At 41.8% G+C, this 21,310-nt stretch overlaps 1 protein-coding gene across 1 annotated transcript in view; it reads left to right on the plus strand.

Moving 5' to 3' along the window:
- Positions 1-4,512: 4,512 nt before the first annotated feature.
- Positions 4,513-21,310, plus strand: part of myo16 (myosin XVI) — a gene marked incomplete at both ends in the record, with an annotated part of 90,997 nt that continues 74,199 nt past the window's right edge. The window contains 4 exons of the mRNA XM_080037585.1: positions 4,513-4,540; positions 8,163-8,432; positions 16,574-16,644; positions 17,206-17,349. Coding sequence (XP_079893711.1) covers positions 4,513-4,540; positions 8,163-8,432; positions 16,574-16,644; positions 17,206-17,349 — 513 coding nt within the window. The remainder of the gene's footprint in view (positions 4,541-8,162; positions 8,433-16,573; positions 16,645-17,205; positions 17,350-21,310) is intronic.

Raw genomic sequence — 21,310 nt, forward strand, 5'->3', positions numbered from 1 at the left:
AAATCAATGATTAACTGTCTTTAATAATCGTGATAACACAATGTGATTACTCAAAATAATCATGATTATGATTTTTTCATAATCGAGCAGCCCTACCTTCTTCCATGGTTTAGATCAATTAGAAACAATTAAAGTATTAAATAGGTAGGCCTAGTCATTATTAGTATTTTGACTTCATATCTACAGGTTGTTTATTGTGATTTCATAAGCGTCAGTGAGCTCCACGGTAACGCAGTGATTGACAGGCTGACTGAAATGCTCTTGAGCTGGACAGAAACACCCCTCTCCCAACCCCACACCCCTCTTAAAATACACAAACCGTTTGCCTTTACTGTCGCGACCCCAAAAAGTTGGTCGCGTACTGACCCCCCAAAGGCCCATTCTGAGCCAGGAAAAACCCTGTTTATGAAAGGTGCCCGGAGACTGTTACCCAGCTCCAGACCTATCACACCCTCTTGGGACCTGTCTGTGGTCCTGGAGGCCCTCACCAGGCACCCGTTTGAGCCTATAGAACACATAGACATGAAGGTCTTGTCTTTTAAGGTGGCTCTGTTGTTGGCTTTAGCCACAGCTAAGCGGGTGAGTGATATGCATGCTCTTTCTGTTCACCCTGCATGCATGCGGTTCACCCCTGGTAACCATGGGGTGACCTTGTTGCCTAACCCGGCCTTCGTCCCTAAGGTGATCAATACATGTTCACCGGTGGACTTAACAGCGTTCCAGCCACCGCCTCATGGCTCGGAGGAGCTGGAACGGCTACATGCACTCTGCCCGGTTCGTGCTCTGCATGTTTATGTGGAGAGAACTAGGGCTTTTAGGAAAGCAGATCAGTTATTTGTGTCTTGGGCTAAACCTCACTTGGGCAAGCCCATCACAAAACAGAGACTTTCTCATTGGATAGTGGATGCTATTTCACTGGCATACTCTAGTGCTGGCCTTCAGGTCCCGGCTGGGCTGCGAGCTCATTCTACCAGAGGTAGAATGAGCCTTTTGCAAGGTTTTATAAGTTGGATGTGACTTCTCCGAGCCTGGCCCATGCTGTCCTAAGCGTGGCCTCCTTGGGGGACTTGCCTGGTCCACAAACCTCTGGGTGAGGGGGGTTGGTAGTCAGTCGTTCGAGATAAGCTTGTCTGGCAATACGGGAGTCTCCGTATTCCATAGTGAGATATCAAAACGAATGTTAAGAAAGAGAACTATTGGTTACTTTCGTAACCCCTGTTCTCTGAGTAACATGAGTGAGATGTCTCACCGGACCGCCCTTCTTGCTATTTGGGGGAAGCGAGAAGAGGTGAGCTTGTTTTTGAATGGCGAGTGACGCTGCGTCAGGAGTTTATAAGGCGTGAGGTCCTGACTCAGACGTCATGACTGCCAGCCAATTGGGGCTAGCGTAATGTTATTGATGCTTCTGCGAATACGCGAGGGGGCGTATCCCATAGTGAGACATCTCACTCATGTTACTCAGAGAACAGGGGTTACGAAAGTAACCTATAGTTTATGTTAATAATGACTATTTCAGATTAATAATGGTCATCTGATGATTGTGAAGCAAAGTAAATTTTGATTTAGTACCGTTCATTCATTTAGGAGTAAACACTGCAGGACTAGTTCACTCACGTTAAATTGTTTACACGTTGCTTGGCAACGCCCTCCTCCCGCCCGTCTATCAATCTCCCTTTTAGCTTTTAGTTGTTCTTCATTGAATTTTCGTTTTTTTCTTTGATGGTTCTGCCCCTTTATCAGCCATTATGACGACAAATAAGTCTCAAACAAGGCTCCCCTTCCCTTACCTGGAGGAATAGGCTACTCAAATCGCGTTGCTGCGCTACACTGAAATCTGCATGCGCAAGCAGAACATCGGACTGGGTGTGCGACCAGACTAAAGGCATTGATAAAAACTATATAAAAACTGCTTTCTTTGCACTGATGGTCTTGTTTGCTGTTAAAGGTAATCCATGATTATCAGAGGAAAAATTTGGTTGTTTCAAAGATATTTTAAAGTTACTCGTAGCCGCTTTAATCCTTGAAATTAGTGAATTGTTGAAAGTGTGTTATTTGTTAGGGCATCCTTTTCTCTCTTCAGCAATTTCACTTGTAATTGCTGCTTATAACAGCAATTAAAATCTCTGTCATATAATGACGGCCTCTTCACTGTATCTCTACTCTCTGTGTACCTCACTGGTGAAATGCTTGCCCTAATCGTAGCTGTAGAAATTATTAGGACGTCACACCAATCCATTATCCAGTTGCTGTTCTACCAGTGATGAGTTGATTTGCCTTCTAGCAGAATGTCTCACATTGAGACTTTGTGTTACCTTTTATCCCAAGGTTCCAGCACTCACCCCTCCCTGATACAGCATGTTACATGTCTTACTATTGCTGGAGGCACAGATAGCAAGATTTTGCTGGAGCCGTTCATTCATCACGTTCGATGGAAAAGCATGACATTTCCTTGTCAGATACACTGGTGTGAGGTCTGGATGTCATCGGTTAACTGTTAATGAGGTAGTCATGGCGTTATCCTTTAAAAAATAGTATACTGTCGGCTAGCGAGGTGTGGACGTCTTGTATTTAGCAATAACTAGTCTAATTGTACCATTAAAGTCAGTAAAGTGCAAACACTACCTGGGCATATACGCATGCAAAAACAATTATTCAAATGTTTTATTATTATCACCCTAGGCACAAATGTGACACACACACACACACACACACACACACACACACACACACACACACACAAACGTGGTATATTATGTTACTCAGGTAGATTGAAGAGTAGTGTTCTGGCAGTATTTTGCAGAGGATGCAGCAAGTTGTGTCTGTGACCTGATTTCTTATGATAGGAATTACTCGAGCATTCAGTCTCACACACACACACACACACACTCACTCACAATCTGTCTTTCTCTTTCAAGCTCCCTCTGATGTTCGTCTCCATTCAGTACCCTAACAAAATTAACCTTACCTGTTTCTCACATTCTTTCATTCCATCTCCACATGACCTTGTTTGACAGCAATGTGAGAAAACAGCTCAAAGCCTATAGCAGAAGATGGAGTATCTATAACCTGCAGAACAGTGAGCACTGACACAGGTTTCTAAAATTTGTGTCACAACCCTGCTTTAGTCACGCACTGTACACCCCCTTAAGCTGTTTCACGTGTGTGTGTGTGTGTGTGTGTGTGTGTTTCTGCTGCGGTCTTTCGTGCAATCTCACTTTCTCTTTTTCTTTTTCTCTTTCCCTTTGCTGTTTTTACTGACATCTCTCCTATTTTATGTCTTTCTTTCTTTCTTTCTCCTATCTCGTCCATCCTCAAGTTGTCACCATCGTTGTGCAATATATCTCTTTTTCAATTTAAAGCCTTGGGCACTCATATATGCAACTCATCCTACATAGTACAAAATCTTAGAGACTGCCCTACAGACACACTGACACTGCAAGCACATAGTGCATGTTGCATCACTTACCACTGTGTGTGTGTGTGTGTTGGAGCATGTTACATACATGATAGGGTATGTGTTCATTCCATTCTAGTAAAATATGTTTATCTACAGTTAATACGTGCCCAGTTTAAGACTGTTGATGAGTACTTAACCTGTCACCGCACCAAAAGCCGCACTGCAGCAGCTTCTCTGTCTCTCTCTCTCTGTCTCCCTCTATGTAGCTGTCCTTCTATCCAATTTAACGCTGTTTCTCTCTTTCTCTCTCTCTCATCCCTGTCTCTTGCCATCACTTGCTTATTTGTCTTCCTCTTGCTCCCCCTGCTGTATCTGAATTTTCTTAATTTTACATTCCTATCCTTGACCTCCGTTCATGCTCTCTCTTAATCTCTCTTTCTCCCTCTCTTTATTTCTATCTAATGTTGGGAGGACAGATCACCCCCCTCCCTGCCTTTCTTCTGTAAGAAGGTAGAGGATTGTCCAAAGATGTGTGCATCCTTGTGTGAGTCTTGATGTGATGCACTGCATATGTGTGTGTATATGTGACAGGAGACTAGGAGGGGTGTGTGTAAGGAGGTGAAGAGCATTGCGTCATTGGGGGTGTGTTGAGTGGGAGGTCGGTCGAGCAGGCTGTCAGTCAGTGACGCGAGCGGAGCACGTGCGTCGGTCATGGCTCAGAAGACATTGTGCGGCGGTTATCTGGCTGTAGGCGAGGAGAGCTAGAAACAGCCGCAGCTTCTCTTGCCCGACGGTGTGATTTAAGGAGAGAATGTCTGTGTGAGTGTATGTGTGTGCGGCTGGTGTGCGGGTGGGTGTGTGTGTGTGTGAGTCTGGGTCTGTGCGCATGTAGATGCTGCATGAGCTGCAACCGGAGCTGCTGCTGATGGTGAATAATGCAGACAGAGGAACAGAGTTTGGATAGCCAGGGAGCCAGATTAATAATGCATCCTGCCGGGTTACGAGCTCTGCATTAGTTAGTTTTGCTGTAACCTGTAGCTGCCTGCCTGACTTACTGCCTACCTGCCAGCCTTTCTACCTGACTTGCGGACTGACTGACTTCTGTCTGACAGAAAATGTCTCACTACCATTTCATCAAATGCTGTAAGTAGCCACTCACTATCTCTGTAACTGAGCATGAAAGTGTGTGTGCAAGTTGCCATGGATGCATGCCTGACATATTGGTGCTCATAAGCAGGGTCGCACTGTATGGGTTTACATGCATAAGGATTGTGGTCACTCACCAAATGCCGAAACAGCAGCACAGTCTAAACTTCAAATGGATTTGTGTCCCTGTGTGTGTGTGTGTGTGTGTGTGTGTGTGTGTGTGTGTGTGTGTGTGTGTGTGTGTGTGTGTGTGTGTGTGTGTGTGTGTGTGTGTGTGTGTGTGTGTGTGTGTGTGTGTGTGTGTGTGTGTGTGTGTGTGTGTATGTGTGTCTGTGTGTGTGTCCAGTAAGCGGGTGTGTGAGCTTGCTGCAGAGAGCTGCTGCAGATGTGTAAAGTTGACTGGTGAATGCGGCAGGTATTGGCAGAGGGAAAAAAGGATGAAATAGAGCCATGCAGATCCCATGAGCGTCGGTTATATTCATTACCCAGTCACATGCTGACAAAGAGAGAAAGTAATCAGAGATAGGGGACAGAAACTGAGGGTGATTTAAAGGAGTGTTGGACATTGAGGGGGCTGAGGAGGGCTGGTCGCAGGATTGGGGAATGGAAAGGAGGTGAGGACGGATGAGTGACATATGATGAAGGGAGACAAGTGGTGCCAAGGATGATGAGCAGGGAGGAAGGAAGGATCGTGATGCTGATCTATGAGAGGTGATGAAGGAAGGATGTAAAGGGAGAATGAAAGAGGACAAATCTTTGAATTCTGTAATGCAGTCCAGGCTGTCATTAAGCCTCTTCTTGACTCTGAAAACCCTACCTGTCTCACCCCCAAATGTCTCCCTTTTACACTCGTACATGTATTTATATATATCCTGCACATTTATGCTATCTGCAGTTTGCAGCCTGTGTGTGTGTGTGTGTGTGTGTTTGTGCAGGTGTGTGTTTGCTATTTTCTAATGTACAAGGTTCCTGCGGTGCTGTCAGAGTTATTAGCTGGAGCCTGCTTGGCATGTTCCACAGTCAACCAATAACTGATAGCCTGGAGATGGGATGGGAGAAGAAAGCTCCTGCTATTTATCCCCCATCTGTCTCTCTTTCTGTCTCTCTCTTTCTCTCTCTCTCTCCTTCAGATTCATTCAGACCGATTTCCCAGATTCAGTCCAGCAGTCCTTTCCCACTCTCATTCACAATTCATCTACCTGTTCAGAATTCACGTGTTATTTTTATTTGACTATTCAGAGCAGACAGTAATTTTTTTGCAAATATTATTTACATTGTTTTGTGCCAACGTTTAAAAATAATTTGCTCAATTAAGTTGGAATGATGTGTCTTGTCATCAGGTAGCTGGATGTGTGTTTTCATACTGACTTCATGTGAACAAATGGAAATTCAAGTATTTTTGATTGAGGGATATTTCGCACAATTTTTGCACATTTAGCGTCATGACATTCATGAGGGTAAAGATTTTATAGTCACAATATGGCACATTTCAAGTGAACCTTTTAGCTCACTTAACTTAGATCATTATTTATTTAGAGGTGCATTTGTATCACTTAAGGAAAACATCCTTACTAAAAAGAAAAGGTTATTTACGTCAGGGTTTTCAGTGATTCTTGGTCATTCTTTTTTAATGTATGCTAATGGATACCCATCGGTATTCTGAATATGAATACTGTCATCGCTTGTGTGTGAGTCTTGTTTTCAATATGCCATGTTATGTGACGTCTGTCATGTGCTGGAAGTTTAAAGGTTGATGTAAGTGACTGTAGCCTTGAATCTATGTGTAATTGATGATCCATGCTCTAATTCTTATAGGTTTCTACTAGAGATTAATCTAATTTGAACCAGGATGTTTACAATGTCAATGAGTTATTGTGAGTGTATTTTTGTGTTTGTATGTAGTTGCCCAAACTTCGGCATAATTTCCAAAAGTAAAATACATATGAATCAGACACCTGACATGAACACTATACTAAAGACCCCCCCTTTTGTTTGCAACCTGAACACAAAATAACTTTTTTTACATGCCTAACTAGAGCAGATGGCACTGGTGTATTGTGCAGGCGGTGTGTGTGTGAGTTTGTAAAAACAGCGTGTAGGGGGCAGGTGTTTGAATGAGTGTCTAGAAACAGGGAAAAAACAATAAGAGACACAGTAGCGTTGCTTGCCTGCCAGCATTGCTTTGTCTTCCCATGCTTACGAACTGGTCCCAAACACACCTGGCCCAACTGATGAGAAACCACCGTTTACTGTATGAAGTACCAAGTAGAGCACAGTCCATTCAGGGACTGTTGAAGGCCATTTTTATATTGTTGTGTTGCCTTCCATCCTCGATGTTAGTTCTGTATAAAGACTGTTGCATGTCACTCTGTTGATATGCAAAGATATAAATAGAGATGATGAAGTAAAAAAAGAGGCAGCAGGATAAGAAGAGATAAAACATGTGAACACAATTTGCAGGGAAATTGGACAAAATCAAACTGCTTTATCCCGTTTTCTCGTTTCTGTCATAGGCTATTATTATTTTTTTTTACCAATAAACAAGTAAAGGAGAATTCGGCTCGTATTTTCGTTTCTGCATTCCAGCAAGAAAACGGTAAAACAAAAATAAGAATGGTTATCTCGTTTCTGTCACTTTGGATTCAATCCAAAAATCCAACTATTCAAACGTACACGGACCCATGGGGACAACATGGTTTACTTAAAAGGCACTAGCAAACTTTCCACTGAGAGTTCCCATTTACAGAGGAAGAGAGAGATGAAACAGAGAAATAGAGAACCACTGGAGATCACTCAAGAGACAATGATGCTCCAGGGACACTTAAAACAAAATGGAGTGAACAAAGGAACAGCAAAGTTGAGTCTGATAAAAGAAGGAATGAGATATAGAGTAGACAGCAGAGGCCAAAGAGGGATTAGTTGTTGAGACCATGGTTGAGACAGAAAGAAAACACAACACACTCTCCTCTTCATATTTTGCTTGTCCTCAGGGGTGGCTCTGACCTACATTTATTAAATCATCAACGCTATTAATGCCAGCTTGACGTACATACCTCATGTAATGTGTTTTTTTTTGTAAAGTGTGTGTTTCTTGATTTTGACCTGAGCACACTCAGTGATTCTCATTCTGAGCCCACCTACTGTACAAGCACTTTCAACTCCAATCATCCCAGCAGATCATAATGTGTTTAGCAGCTGCCTCGCGTTGATATCTGTTTGTCTAAATTCCAGTGAGAGGCAGAGAAATTATGCTGAGTCAGGAGAACCACTTCAACACTGTCAGAGCAGGGAGCGGAGACAACACATAAAATGTTGTTATGCTTTCCTCCACTCACCCCACAGCTATAAAGACACAGCAAATATCCTAGGATTGGCCACATGCAACTGGTCAAACTGGTCATGCAAGCACTTTAAACCAAATCAAGTTTAGGCACTGTTTTGCCTGGAGTAGACTGCAGCTTTTTCACTTACTCAACATATTGTCCCTATCATCCTTTGCATGGACATCTTGATGAAAACATATAATGCATAAAAAAAATTAAATTTCATTTTGCGCAGCTGTATTGTTTTTTTTATTACACCAAAATAATTTCCTTGCTCTCTTTGTCTTCCTCACTAGGTTGTTTCCAGCTATGTAATGTCTTTCGTCAGAACATGGAGATAGACCAGTGTCTGCTGGAGTCTCTCCCCATTGGCCAACGCCAGCGGGTGGTCAGGAGGATGCGCTGTGACCAAATAAGGGCGTACTACGAGAGGGAAAAGAGCCTTCAGCGCCAGCAAGGTGGAATCAAGGTTCGAGCACCGGCCACACACCGTATGAAGCATCACGTACACTTCAGCCTCGCCGATGTCATACAGGATGCCATCATTCACCATGACGACAAAGAAGGTGTGTATGTGGGTGCATGCCCATACTGTGTGAGAGTATGCCTGTTTCTGGATGGTTAAAAAAGATAGTATGTTTTGCACTCAATAAACAGCAGGTCACTGTGTTGTATTGTTTGGAGCAGTCTACTTGACTGAGGAGAACAGAATGCAGCTTTTATCCTTATTCAAACAGCTCTCAATGACAAAAATACCTTAGCAGAGATGATAATGGCCGCGTTTCCCAGATTCGTTAAGAGCCTCTTTGGGCTAAGTACTTCTTTGGAGCACTCTTAAGAACGCTGTGAAAGAAGAATGCGTTTCCCAGATTCGTTCTTAGCGAAAGTAGCTCTTTCACTAAGACGGAACTGTAAGATGGAGCTGACCCACTCTTACAACCTTCTTAGCGACCAAATCGTCAGTGATCATGCCGCGTCAGGGAAATTTATTTCCTCCACTTTTCGAATAAAATAAAACAATGCTCAATGCGGACCACTGGCGCAATAAACATAGACTAAAAAAGGTTTTTAATGAATTACACGTTTACGTTTTCCACACACATGAGTTTATAGTACTACACATAAAAAAACATCAACAACCCTGTGGCATTTCACATATATCAAGGAAACAGATTTAATTGAACTCAGCTGAGCCTCATCCAGAGCGGCTCAACCTGCTAAAAAGGCGTTGCCAAAGTCCGCGCGTGTGAGAAACCATGGCTGTAATACAACACATTCTCGCTGCGAACCAACAGCCTCGCCGTGTGCGAAGCCAGACGGTTTACATAAATGCATACGTGCTTCGGCACTTCTCCCAACTGGACGTGCTATCAGACCGGGCCGTACAGGCAAAGTACTGCCCCGTGCGGAGATCCAACGGCTGATCACTCTGGTGTCTCCACACATCCAGAGCAACCCGCTGCAATTTTCCCTTCAGCCCGAAGATGCAGCCCCTGGCTGCGCAGCGTTTTTAGGAACATATCAACCTTTTCTGAGGTCCAACAACCCCAGCCCCTACCTCTTCACCACCAGTCACCAAGCACTGAGCACTAAACCATAAACCCACAACCACCACACCAGGCTGAAATAAATAAACAGAACCAGCAGATGTAGGCTACATGTAACGTCCTGTACACTATGATTATTGCTGCAGTGTCCGGGTGCTTTACCTGAAAGTATTGTTGCATACAGTATGTGGGAGTATAGTGTCCACGTTTCTGAGGTGACCATGTAACAAGTGGGAAATTAGCGGAAAAACATGCTGTGTTGAAAGGGCGCACAATACGCACACGTCATTAACCTACGCTTAGATAAATTACAAATTGCCTGGGACTTTTTGTTGCTAGGTTTGATACCCTCATTTCAATGCAAAATGATCCACACAATACATGGTTGAAAAGGAAACCAAAGTAGTTTATTGAAACCACATGGGGGAGGGGTGACTCCGCGCTGTCTTTACTGGGCGTCTGCATCACCTGCAACGAAGGGAGATTGATTAGTGAAACCTTCGCACTCTTCCTTTTTGTTTGGGTCTGGAACTCCTGCCACTTCTTCCTCACAGCGCGCCTGTCACGCAGGCTACATGGGCTGGAGGGGGACATCTTTTCGGCTATGGCCTGCCTAACACGGTTCTTCACCGTGATGTTCTTTTTGCCCCTTGTTCCCCCGAATAAAACTCCCCGGCGCTGCCAGACCTCGTCCACTAAGACGCCCATCTCCTCCGCGGTAAACGACGGTGCCCGCTTGTTTCTTTTGCTTCTGCTTTCTTCCATTCTCACGTGTGTGCCTATATCCACGGCCACGGGGTATATATGCGCTAATGGGCTTGATTACTACTTGGATACACTTGTTGCCACACACACACCTGCACCCTCCCCCTCGCCCCCCCCTCCCCCCCACACACACACACGATACATGCGTAGCCTAATTCCACCTGTGTGGGGGAGACCACGGGGCGCTGTGTGTGACGTATGCGCTGATAAAGAGGTGGGTGATCGAATCGCCTGGCATCGATTTATTCAGTTTCAGCACTACCGCGGTGGACAGCTCCCACTAAAGAGCTTCTTTCGCTTCATCTTACGGCTTCTCCAAAGATGGCACTTAAGAAGCCATCTGGGAAACACCTGTATCTTAGCGCTCCGTCTTAGGCGAACCCTTCTTTCGACCCTTCTTTGGTCCCAAAGAACGATCGAATCTGGGAAACGCAGCCAATATCTGTTGCTGAGAATCACTTTTTGTTGGACTTCAGATTAAAGAGGCTCGTTCACTTCCCTGGCAGTGACAAGGGGGGTTAAAATATTTTTCAAAAATAGACAAATTTCAACTATAGAGAACATATGACAGATTATACCTTGGTTGCTGGTCCTGACTGACACAGTAATAAATAGTAGCTAGTTTGTAAGATTGATATAGCTTTTTTATGGTTTATTGGGAGTTTTTACACATGCAACAAAAAGACAACTAATGTCAGTCAATGTACCGGTATATTGCAATATACAGTATGTGTGTGTTCAGACATTCATCCGCTGTGAATTGTGCAAAGGACTATTACATTTGTCGGGCGCACATAATATCTGCCCTGGGACCTCGGTTTAGCAGGTCTGCAGCCCAACACACTCAAGTACTGGCTGTTTGGTGAGATCAGATAGGCGATGCACTTGTAAGATTCAGGTCCTCATTCTTAACTCTAAAGGGCATTGATTTTTTGTCCAACCTCCCCGTCTTTCTTTAAGTTTATGCCAGTCATTTACCCAGCTGTCAGTGTGTATCTGCCAGGACTACAAGCAGCCTCTGCAGGTTACTGTGTTAATCCCTGCTCTCTGGCTGCCAGAGAGGTTCAGCTGGGGTCTGTGGGAGCAGCTGGTGTGCCATTACAACAGCCCTCCTTAAACTGGGGTTCCTTGGCTTGAGATAAATAAGATCTGCTACCTCCTTTTGCCTAATGGCTACCTAGCACCAAGGCACAATGACACTTAACTGGTACCAGACTACCTTTTATTTTGCTATGGTAAAGCCTCCCTCCCCATACCTTAGAGTGGTGTTCACACACAGCAATAATTGAACCTAGATTTAACAACATGCAAACACTTAGGTTACAGTGTGTTGGCACTGTCTTTTTCTCCTCTCTGTTTTGCAGTTTCTGTCTACACTTGGTGTTGTGGCTCAGAACTTGCTGAGAAGTGGCCAGTGGCTAGTGAGCTGGGAGATTAAAGTTTTTCTAACCATTGTTGCTTGAGCTGGCTCTCTTCTCCTTTTGTACAGTGTTATAGCATTTGCTCAGGCTAGAAATATCCCCCAAATAATGTCAGAAAATGACTGAACTTTCCATTTTCTACAAACAATTTTAAGAGAAAAGGGATTGTGCAAACACACTGTGGACCCCCTCTGTTTCACATACAATTTATTTACATACCCATTTACAGAGCCTAGGCTGTGAAACCAGAGTACAGACAGCTACTGTAGCTGATCGTGATACGATATTCAGGGATTTTGACCAAAAGTGATTTTGAAAACAAAAGTTTTGCTGACTCCACCTTTAAAGCCACATGGTTATTCTGTTGGATACGGGTTACATAAAAAGAGATTTGCATTTGACTAATTGACAATGCCAGGATAACCCAGTCTGTTGCCTGGAAAGCAGATCCCAACACAATTTTGAGAGATCAGTGATTCCCCTTATATGATGCAGAAGTTTCATCATACAGTATATCAGATAAGACGACCAGAATTATATAAAAAAAATTTGATGATTTTTTGCTGTCAGTATTACTTTTAAATTGATCAACAAGAATACGGTTGAAGTATGAAGTGTGAAATGAGACTGATGAGGCTGTGTTAAAGCATAAGAGGCCAACAAAAATGCCTGTTAGCTGACAATGATATCTTTAAAATTGCTTTTATCTTGAATAAAATGTGCATTTCTCAACTTGATTAGTTTTCAATGTTCAACTTCGTGTCCACCAGACAGTGATCATTAATTGAAAAATTGACGGAAAGAGCTTGTGAGTGTGTCAGAAATAGACAGATTAGCCAAATAAGATCCTGAGGAGACGGAGGAAATGGCAAACGAAACAGAGACACTCAGAGGGAAAGGAATAAGAGAGACAGATAGTAAGCCTGTTTTTAGTGAACTGGATTAAGAAAAAGATTCGATATCACAGACACAGACACACGCGCAGTCACACAATTGATTTATTTTTTTAGCGGTTGTCTTTTACAGGAAATAAGATAAAGGAAAATTAAATAAATAGAGGCGGGTGTAGAAAAGGTGAACAAGGTAGGGAAATGGAAAATTGGAAAGCAAAATAATTGAAAGCCAGCAGGTAAGGGAAGTATATTGTAGGGTAAAGGTGGAATAAATATATTGACTTAAAGTTAGATAGGAGCATACTATACCTATCCTCCATTCTTCATTTCAATCTGTCTTATGCAAACATCTTGCTCACTTGCGTTTTGACATTTGGTGAAATTGCTTTTCCAAAACCAATCTCTTAACTTCACACAATGACACAAGGGGAACAGCAGCTACCCTTGTAGCCATGCAGCCCTCAATACATTTGTATTATCTCTTCACATATCAACATGATAATTATATTAAAGATGACTTTTTGGTGTCTGTCGTTCTATAAGACAATGACTCCAGTTGAAACGAGAGAAACACTCAGAAAGGATGATAATTATACAGTTTTAAGAAAATGCAACTGCAATTCAGATAAATGTAATGATGACTTTTCTTTAGGTAGACGAGTTTAAAACGGCTACGAGGAACTTTAAAATATCTTAAAAACAGCCTCATGTTTCCTTTGATAATCATAAATTACCTTTAGCAGCAAACGAGACCATCAGTGCAAAGAAAGCAGTTTTTGTATAGTTTTTATTAATGCCTTGGGTCTGGTCGCACACCCAGTCCGATTTTCGGCTATGGTCACATATTCGTATCGGTCGCAGATTTCAGTTTATCTCCAGACAAGGGAAGGGAAGGGGAACCTTGTTTGAGACAGTTATTTGTCATCATAATGGCTGATAACGGAGCAGAACCATCAAAGAAAAAAAGAAAATTGAATGTTGTGTCTTCAGAACATGCTCATTCAGCATGAGAAGTACTGTATTTATTTTTTCAAAGTTCAACCAAGAATAATATAACCTTCATGGCTTGTTATGGAGGTTTTTAATTGAATGTGTAACATAGGATAACATTTAATTTGTTCAATTCTACTACAGGAAATTGCATATGAACATTCAGGAATCTTCCTACCACTGAAAATCTGGCCACGATAAAGCAAATTGACCATTCACTATTTGCTATACCGGGTGCCATACCGTATACCAGATATTTGACCAAATCCTGCTTTAAATGTCATTAACCTACTTTGTAACTTTATGTGTAGGCCTACGCAAGAGATCCTGAGGGTCTGTATTCAGATCTTATGCAAACACAAAAACAGGATGAGGATACAAACTAGAGCATAGAATTATTATCTTTCTGTACATAATTTTAGCTGCAGCAGCTTCTGACGCTTATTGTTGTATCAGCCCATACCTTATTTAGGTTTCTCTCTGTGTCCTCTCTTCCTCTTCCTTTTTTCAGCTCTGCTACCGGTTCCTCTAGTTGCCATGGAAACTCCACATATGTCTTGAACAGCTGTTTTGCAATTTTTCCACAAAATGACAGCAGGCTTTGCTGTGTGCCTTTACCTATCATCAACCTCCTGATAGAGGGGACACACAAACAAACTCCCAAGACCGAAGCTAGAGATCAGCATATCATCAAACATAAACTGGCATATAAAGGTTTAACAGCGAGGGGAAATGACTGATGTTGCTGTTGGACAAGCATAGCTGTTCTACCAAATGTTTTTAAATCATTTAACGGATATCATTTGTTTTATGTATTCATTTGAATACATACATTTTTCTGTTAACGACATTACAACAGATAAAATGTTTTCCTTAATTCATACATTTCCTTAATGTAAACCTGCAACACCTCCTAAATACACTGAAATGCTCTAATGTTTTTTGATTCACCCTTTAGGTTTCCCTTGACAATGTTTCTGTGCTTGGAAGGGTTAAAAATACAAAGAGATATTTTGCACTAACAAGACCCACTTGATTGGTCAAACAGTGGTAGATCTTAATGAATCTGCCGATGGTACAACAGTAATATTGATTCCAAGTTTCCGTTATGCCAGAAAAAACTGACAATCTGCAGCTCTTGACCTACGACCTCTCTTAAGACACATTCAATAATACACCATAAAACTCCTATAGGTTCTTTTGTCACAGCCTATCACTTCTAGCAGGCTCTAACAGATTGGAAGTATTACAGACCACCGACTACCTGGCCACTTAAAATCACCAAACTTCATAGTTTGTTTTTATTAAGAAGAAAATCATGTGATAATGCCGCTCCACATTCACTAATGAGAAGCCCATACTGTTTGATATGCAGGAAAAGCATCTATTCCCGGCTTGTAATGACTTAAGTGCTAGATGAGCCTTAATTGGTGGTTTATAGTCTTGAGCCCCCACAGTCTGTTTAGGAGATTGCAGATAATTGTGCTGATTGACTCTAAGGTTGATCAGTTTGTTTCTCAAAAACCATTTAAAGGCCATTTAGAACTAAATGCCATTAGAAGGGTGGGTAGATGTCTGTGTACGTGTTCATGTGCTTCTGAAATTATTAGTCAATGAACTAAAGGCAACAGAAAATGCACTGATGAAAACATTAATATTTGATAAATGTTTAAGTAATTTGTCAAATAAAATCCCTGATACTTCTGGTTAAAGATTGTTATACATTAGTTTGATACCTTAAAGTATAGTACTGTTTCTCAAACTGTTGGTGTAGCAAAATAAGAAGGGGTTGCAACTGGCAGTTACTTATGGATTGTATTGTCAGAAAACATACTTAATCACAGTTCCCAGACCCTTTGATTATGCTTTAAATTGTTTGCTTGTTCTCAGACCCGAACCATTTAAATATAATGAGTCAAACATTTAATTGTCAAAATGTGTTGATTATTTTCTTTCAACCGACTGATTGATTGATTCCTTCCACTCTAAATATAAGTTATAGATTATGGTGCTGCTAATGTAAAGCACTTTGGAAGGGCATTGTGAAGCGCTTTGTGACCCTGGTCTGTGAAGGGCGCTCTATAAATAAAGCTTACTTACTTACTTACTAATGTTGACCTTTGTAAGACATGTTCAACAAATATGAAAAAAAAATCTTTTTTGCAGAGCTAAAAGACGTCATCCGTTTTATCTTGGTGTACCCAAGGAGCTGTACTGTATATGCTCATCCAGCCCTTGCCTCAATAATTGAACATGTGTTATTTAAACATGTCTGTCTAGATAACGACCCTTTACGTGAAGGACCTCATGGGGGTCATCAACCAGGTTCATTACTTAGAATTATCACTTTCCCTGGAGCCATTGGCTTTGCTTGAAGAATTCTGTGTATGTATGTGTGTGTGTGTGTGTGTGTGTGTGTGTGTGTGTGTGTGTGTGCGGTGAAATTGCGTGACAGTGGTGGCTTTTCTACTGGTCGTTCAGGGTTTAGTCAGTATCCATCTAGTGCTGTCAGGGTCAGTGAATTCACATATGTCTAAACCACTGCGCTCCACCTCCCTCTCCGCGGGCCCTCTCTTGTTTGTCCATCCTGCTTTATTTATCTGTCACACACTCCAGTACTCTCTGTCTCTCACTGTTTCCTGCTGTGCTCTCGTTTTTTTGGACATGTTGAATAAATGATATGTCAGTGGTATGGTAATAGCACTGTGACCTTGTTCAGCCCACTACTGTATGCTCATGTGTATATGGCTGAATGCATGAACTTGTTTGTAATGGTTTAGTGTTTTCTTTAGTAAATCTGTGTCAGTGTGTGAGTGGGTTGTGTAGCTCAATGAAGCATACAGTATGTGAAGGCTTTCTGACCTGCTGCTGGAATAAGGAGTAAGGAAACACACACTCACGGTCACCAATAGAGACAGTCTGAATACTGGTCCCCACAGATGTGTCAAGGACAGTCAGAGGAGACACGCAGCATAATTCCGTTTTTATTGTGAGTGCCGGAGATCAGTGTGTGTGCGTGTGTCTCTTCTGCACACCCTGTCTGTCTTCACATTGAGCCTGTGTTAACAAATGGAGGTTTTTTGTGTTCCAGTGTTGCGTCTCCTGAAAGAGGGAGCAAACCCCAACACTCCCGTTTCTTCTGGGGGATCCCTATTACACCTGGTAAGACACATACACACACTTGTCACCTGGTCTATAATGGCAAACCATACGTCCCAGTTATAATTTTTTCTGTTGAGTAAGGCATTTCCGAATGTTTTCATCCTACCCTTCTGTTGTAGTTGCACATGTAGCTTGTTGAAAGATTGTAAAGCAAAGTTGCAGGTTTCTGACTGCTTATAGATGATTATCATTGAATGTAAGAAAGAAGCACTACTGCATGTGTGTGTAAAAACAAAATAAAGAAAATGCCCATCATGTTGTTCTGGTAAGGCTGCACCTATAATTCTATAAATGGATAACAATTGTCAGGAAGAGTTGTTGTCCCCAAACACCCAATAACCATTTCTCCATTCCTTAGCATTTAGCTTGTTCTTGCACATAAGTTAGCGCTTGAGCAGTACAACAATGTAATTATTACAGCTGGTGTACAAAATATTTTTCAAATATATATCTTTATGCAGTAAATCATTCATGTGTATTGTTTATAGGTAGCAGTGCTTCAGGAATATGCATTTCGTACCATCTAATAATAAGATAATCTATTGCCCTTTTATTCTGCAGTGTGCTCGCCATGACAATGTGTTTGCTGCGGAACTTCTGATTGAGCGAGGCCTTAATGTCAACCTGCAGGACGAAGACCTGTGGACGGCCCTGCATGTAGCGTGTGTGTGTGACCACGCAGACGTGCTGCTGCTGCTGCTGCTGGTATGAAACACACATGCAAAAATAACATGCTGTTGGGGTGGAACTACTTTTTCATACAGTGCCACAAAATTAAAATTAAAATGGACGCACATTTAGGATCTATTTATTTTTGTTTTCTTGTTGATCTTTGCAATTCAAAGCGCGTCAGCTAGAAATTAGATTAGTGTTGTGGAATGGGTCTGCATACCAGCTCCATGCCTTACAGAATTGCATAACCAATTGGCGCGCATTCCATTGACCAGGGGTTTTCGGATTACAGAGGGTCTGAAACATGACTTTCCATTCTCTCACAAACCAAGCTAAATCACTTAAAATGGGAATATTGAGAAATCGGGAATTAGCACGATATCAAAGAGAGAGAGCCTGTTCTGTGGGGGATGTTTCCAGCTCTTGTCAGTTCTGTCTTGACAAGAGCTGTGGTTGTACTGATTAGGTCCACAACCAGAGCTGTGCCAGATGCAGGGGAGGACATGCACATCCAGCCTATAGTCACTCAGTGGGCTGGGCATGTTCTGCTGGTGTTGATTAGACCCGGCGAGGGTTAACTGCAGCATGGAGCTCGCTAGAATCCAGTACAGCCTGGTTTTGCTGATTGAGGCCTGAGTGATTGCTCACTCAGCAGGGCAGGATATAGACGTTCCTGAGAGGAATGGATATGTTTGATGAGCTTCCAGGCAAAGGGTGTCAGCCTGTAGTGACTGTATGACTGTTGGACCGTGGCTATGTTGACTATTTGTGTATTTGCATGTGTTTAATTTCCCTCAAGGCAAAGATTCTTGCAGGCTGCCTCATTTTTAGAGCAAGGCGTGATATAGATATGACAAATGCAATTTATGCTGTGAGTTATGCTTTCATGATAGGCAACACCATGAGAGTGAGAGATAGAGAGAGAGAGATATGTAGGGAGAGTTGCCTGAGTTGTGCCGGTGGGGAAGTTGTGCCACCCCTTGTTTCTAGAAAACCGTGGAAGAAACTGGAAATGTGACCACATATTTAAGAAGAGCCATCCATTTAACTCATCCTGTAAAGAAGGGAGGAACATGGAATAAGATATAATCACATTTAAGCTCAAAAAACTTTGTTTACCCCTTCAAAGTAAAATTCCATGATCAAGGTATTTTGAGTATTGTGTCCGAACAATTATTGACACGTTTGAAAACATTTGACACGTTTTAGTGCTTATGCTACACTTTGTGTCTATATAGTTAGCACGATGTCAGCCCTAAACTGCTGCATCATGCTTATTATCCAAAATTCTGGGGTTGGGGTGATTTGTGCCAGAGGGCCTGGGGTGAGTTATAAGTAAGGGAGTAAGTAAAATGTATTTATAAAAGCACATTTATAACAGTTTGCACTGTCCAAAGTGCTGAACATAGTGCATTCAGTAGGTAAAACATGAAGGTAAAATAACAATAACCAAAATAAAAGACGTAAGCCCAGATATCCACATATAAACAAAGATAGTAGTGCAGAGGTAAGATAGTTAATTGGGAGGAAAAACCAGGGTGGACATATGGGTTTTGAGCCTTTATTTAAAGGCAGAAATGGAGGGGTAATCGCATATGCCATGTGGCAGTTGGTTCTACATGGGCGGAGCAACTAGTGCAAAATACATTTCTGAGAGTTGTGCCATTGGCATGGCTGTATTCGCTGGTCACCAAAAGAAAGTGATTGTCTACAATAGCTCAGAAGAGAGTGACATCTCCATTCCACTTAACGACACCACTGACAAGAGTTCAGATGACCAGAAAGATGATGATGGTGACTTTGCCATTGTGAGCTTTGCAGGTAAAACCATTAGATCTGCTAGGCCTTGTTTAAGAACATTTTCCTTCAATGTTTGTAAAATATTTACTTTATTTACTTTAAATAAACCTTAAATAAGTGATTGTCTAATGGATTTTTCTTGCATTACAGTTTATGAGATATATATCAATGGCACAATTTACCCCATGGTATTCTCTCCAACAGCACAACTTACACCACACCGGGGGCAAGTTGTGCCACAAGACAACTTTTTTTCCGAAAGCTATATTTCTTTAACAGTTTATCCCAGATCCAAAGTTTTTATTGCCAGGGATGCACGGTACCCTGAAATATATGTACATATTTGAGTTGGAGACCTTACTGTCAAGGCCTCACTTTAAAGTCACTTTGAGTAAAAAGTGGCACCCCACTCTCCCCTATATTAAATACTGCTTGCTGGTGGTCTGTAAGTAAATGTCTACCATTCTCTTTAAAAACAGAAGTAGTTTCCAGTAAATGAGGTCATATTAACACATAGCTATCCCTGTTGCAAGAGAGCAGGGGGTAAAAAAAAGAGAAAGAGTATGTCTAAGAAATTAAATAAACCTAATTTAATAATGTTAAAAGTCAAAAAAAAATTCAAGGCAAACATTCAAACTAACAGCTTATTTTTTTCACTCTAGAAATCGGCCTGTGTGCCTGTGACAGTATGTGGTTGTGAGAAGATTAGCCAAGATAGGAGACTTGACGCATCTTAATTTCCTAAATGCTCCAGATTTCGTGGAGTGCTTTTTTCCCTTAGGGTAAGATAAACACTTGAGCTGCTTTTCCTTGTATAATCAGTAGGAAAGATGGTTTCGGAAAGGGTAGCCAGAGGCTCTTCCGGTGCAGGATAAAAATAGCTTCAGTCAAGTCATATTTCCGATAGAGATGCAATATCTTTTTCTTCTATTCCTTCATTTTGACACCCATCTCCTATACCACAGACCCTGCCCAGTCATTCTGCTCTATTCTCAAGCCTCTGCCTTATTCAAACTGTAAGTGGGAGCCCTTCCCTCAGAATGTAACAGAATTACATTTACTGAAAAGTGGAACAGTGGTCTCGCTAGAACAGCTTGACTGGCAGCTTTATCTTTGATTGGCACAGGAAGGAAAGGTGCTGCTAATATGTACTAATCTATTGTGTCCTACTCCACCATCTCTTTCTCTGTTCCCCTCCCCTCATCCTCTGCTTCGCTGTCCTTGTTTTCTCTCCATTTCCAAAACAGAGGAGTGGAGAGGTTTCTTTTTTTGTGGAGATGCTACCAAGCTTGTCTTGTGGGGAAAGTAGGGGGGTTGATGAGAGGTCTGGACGCATTGTCCCTCTGTGTCTGGATTGGGAGTAATATTAATTCTCTTATCTCCTGCCTCCAAACAGCAGGAGACAGAGTAAGCTATGTTGAACCCTTTTCATTACCAAACCATTTCCAATTTCATTCCCAGACCTATTCCTAGCTCAAGCTCTGTTTTTGTTGTCATCGAGACAGTAACAGGACTAACTGGCGGTTCAAAGGGATTGTCTCTGACCAAATGAAAACATGACAGGGTGTTTATTCTCTATGAATGACACCGCAAATATATTATATGTTTAACGTTATATTCACTGCTGAATACATAATGACAGAAATATTCATTTGACTGATAATTCAGAAAAAAACAAAAAACAGACCAAACTTTCTACCTTTTCAAAATAATTTCAATGTAGTCCAGTACTTACAGCAATTACACTTGGCTCGCATTCATTCATCGGCATGCCTCTAGTCTTGATCTGGATGAGTTCAATCTTAGCTGTTCTTCTATTCAAAGCCACAGCCCACAAGATAAAATCTTACGTTTTCTAGTGGCTCAATTTTGTCTTCCCAATATCGTTTCTTATAAAACTAACTGACAACATGTGGTTATGGACTGGAGTTAATTGCAGACTTGTCCTAATTCTGCATCAATCTCTCTGAGAGAAAGATTCTACCTTTGGAGTTATGGAGTCCTGAAGATCATACAAATCAGTTTGAGTCTAATAAGGTCTTCTTTCTTTTTCTTCTCTGGCTTATTGTAGTTCTCTGAAATATTAGCTCAGTCTCTAAACGCACACAATGAGAGGGAGATGTAGCACTGCAATCATGTGATCCATGGGAGACAGGTTCTGTTCAAAAAGTGTTATTTCTTATCTTATTGCTCA

The sequence above is a fragment of the Ammodytes marinus genome, assembly GCF_949987685.1.
Source record: "Ammodytes marinus genome assembly, chromosome: 12".
NCBI lineage: Eukaryota > Metazoa > Chordata > Actinopteri > Uranoscopiformes > Ammodytidae > Ammodytes > Ammodytes marinus.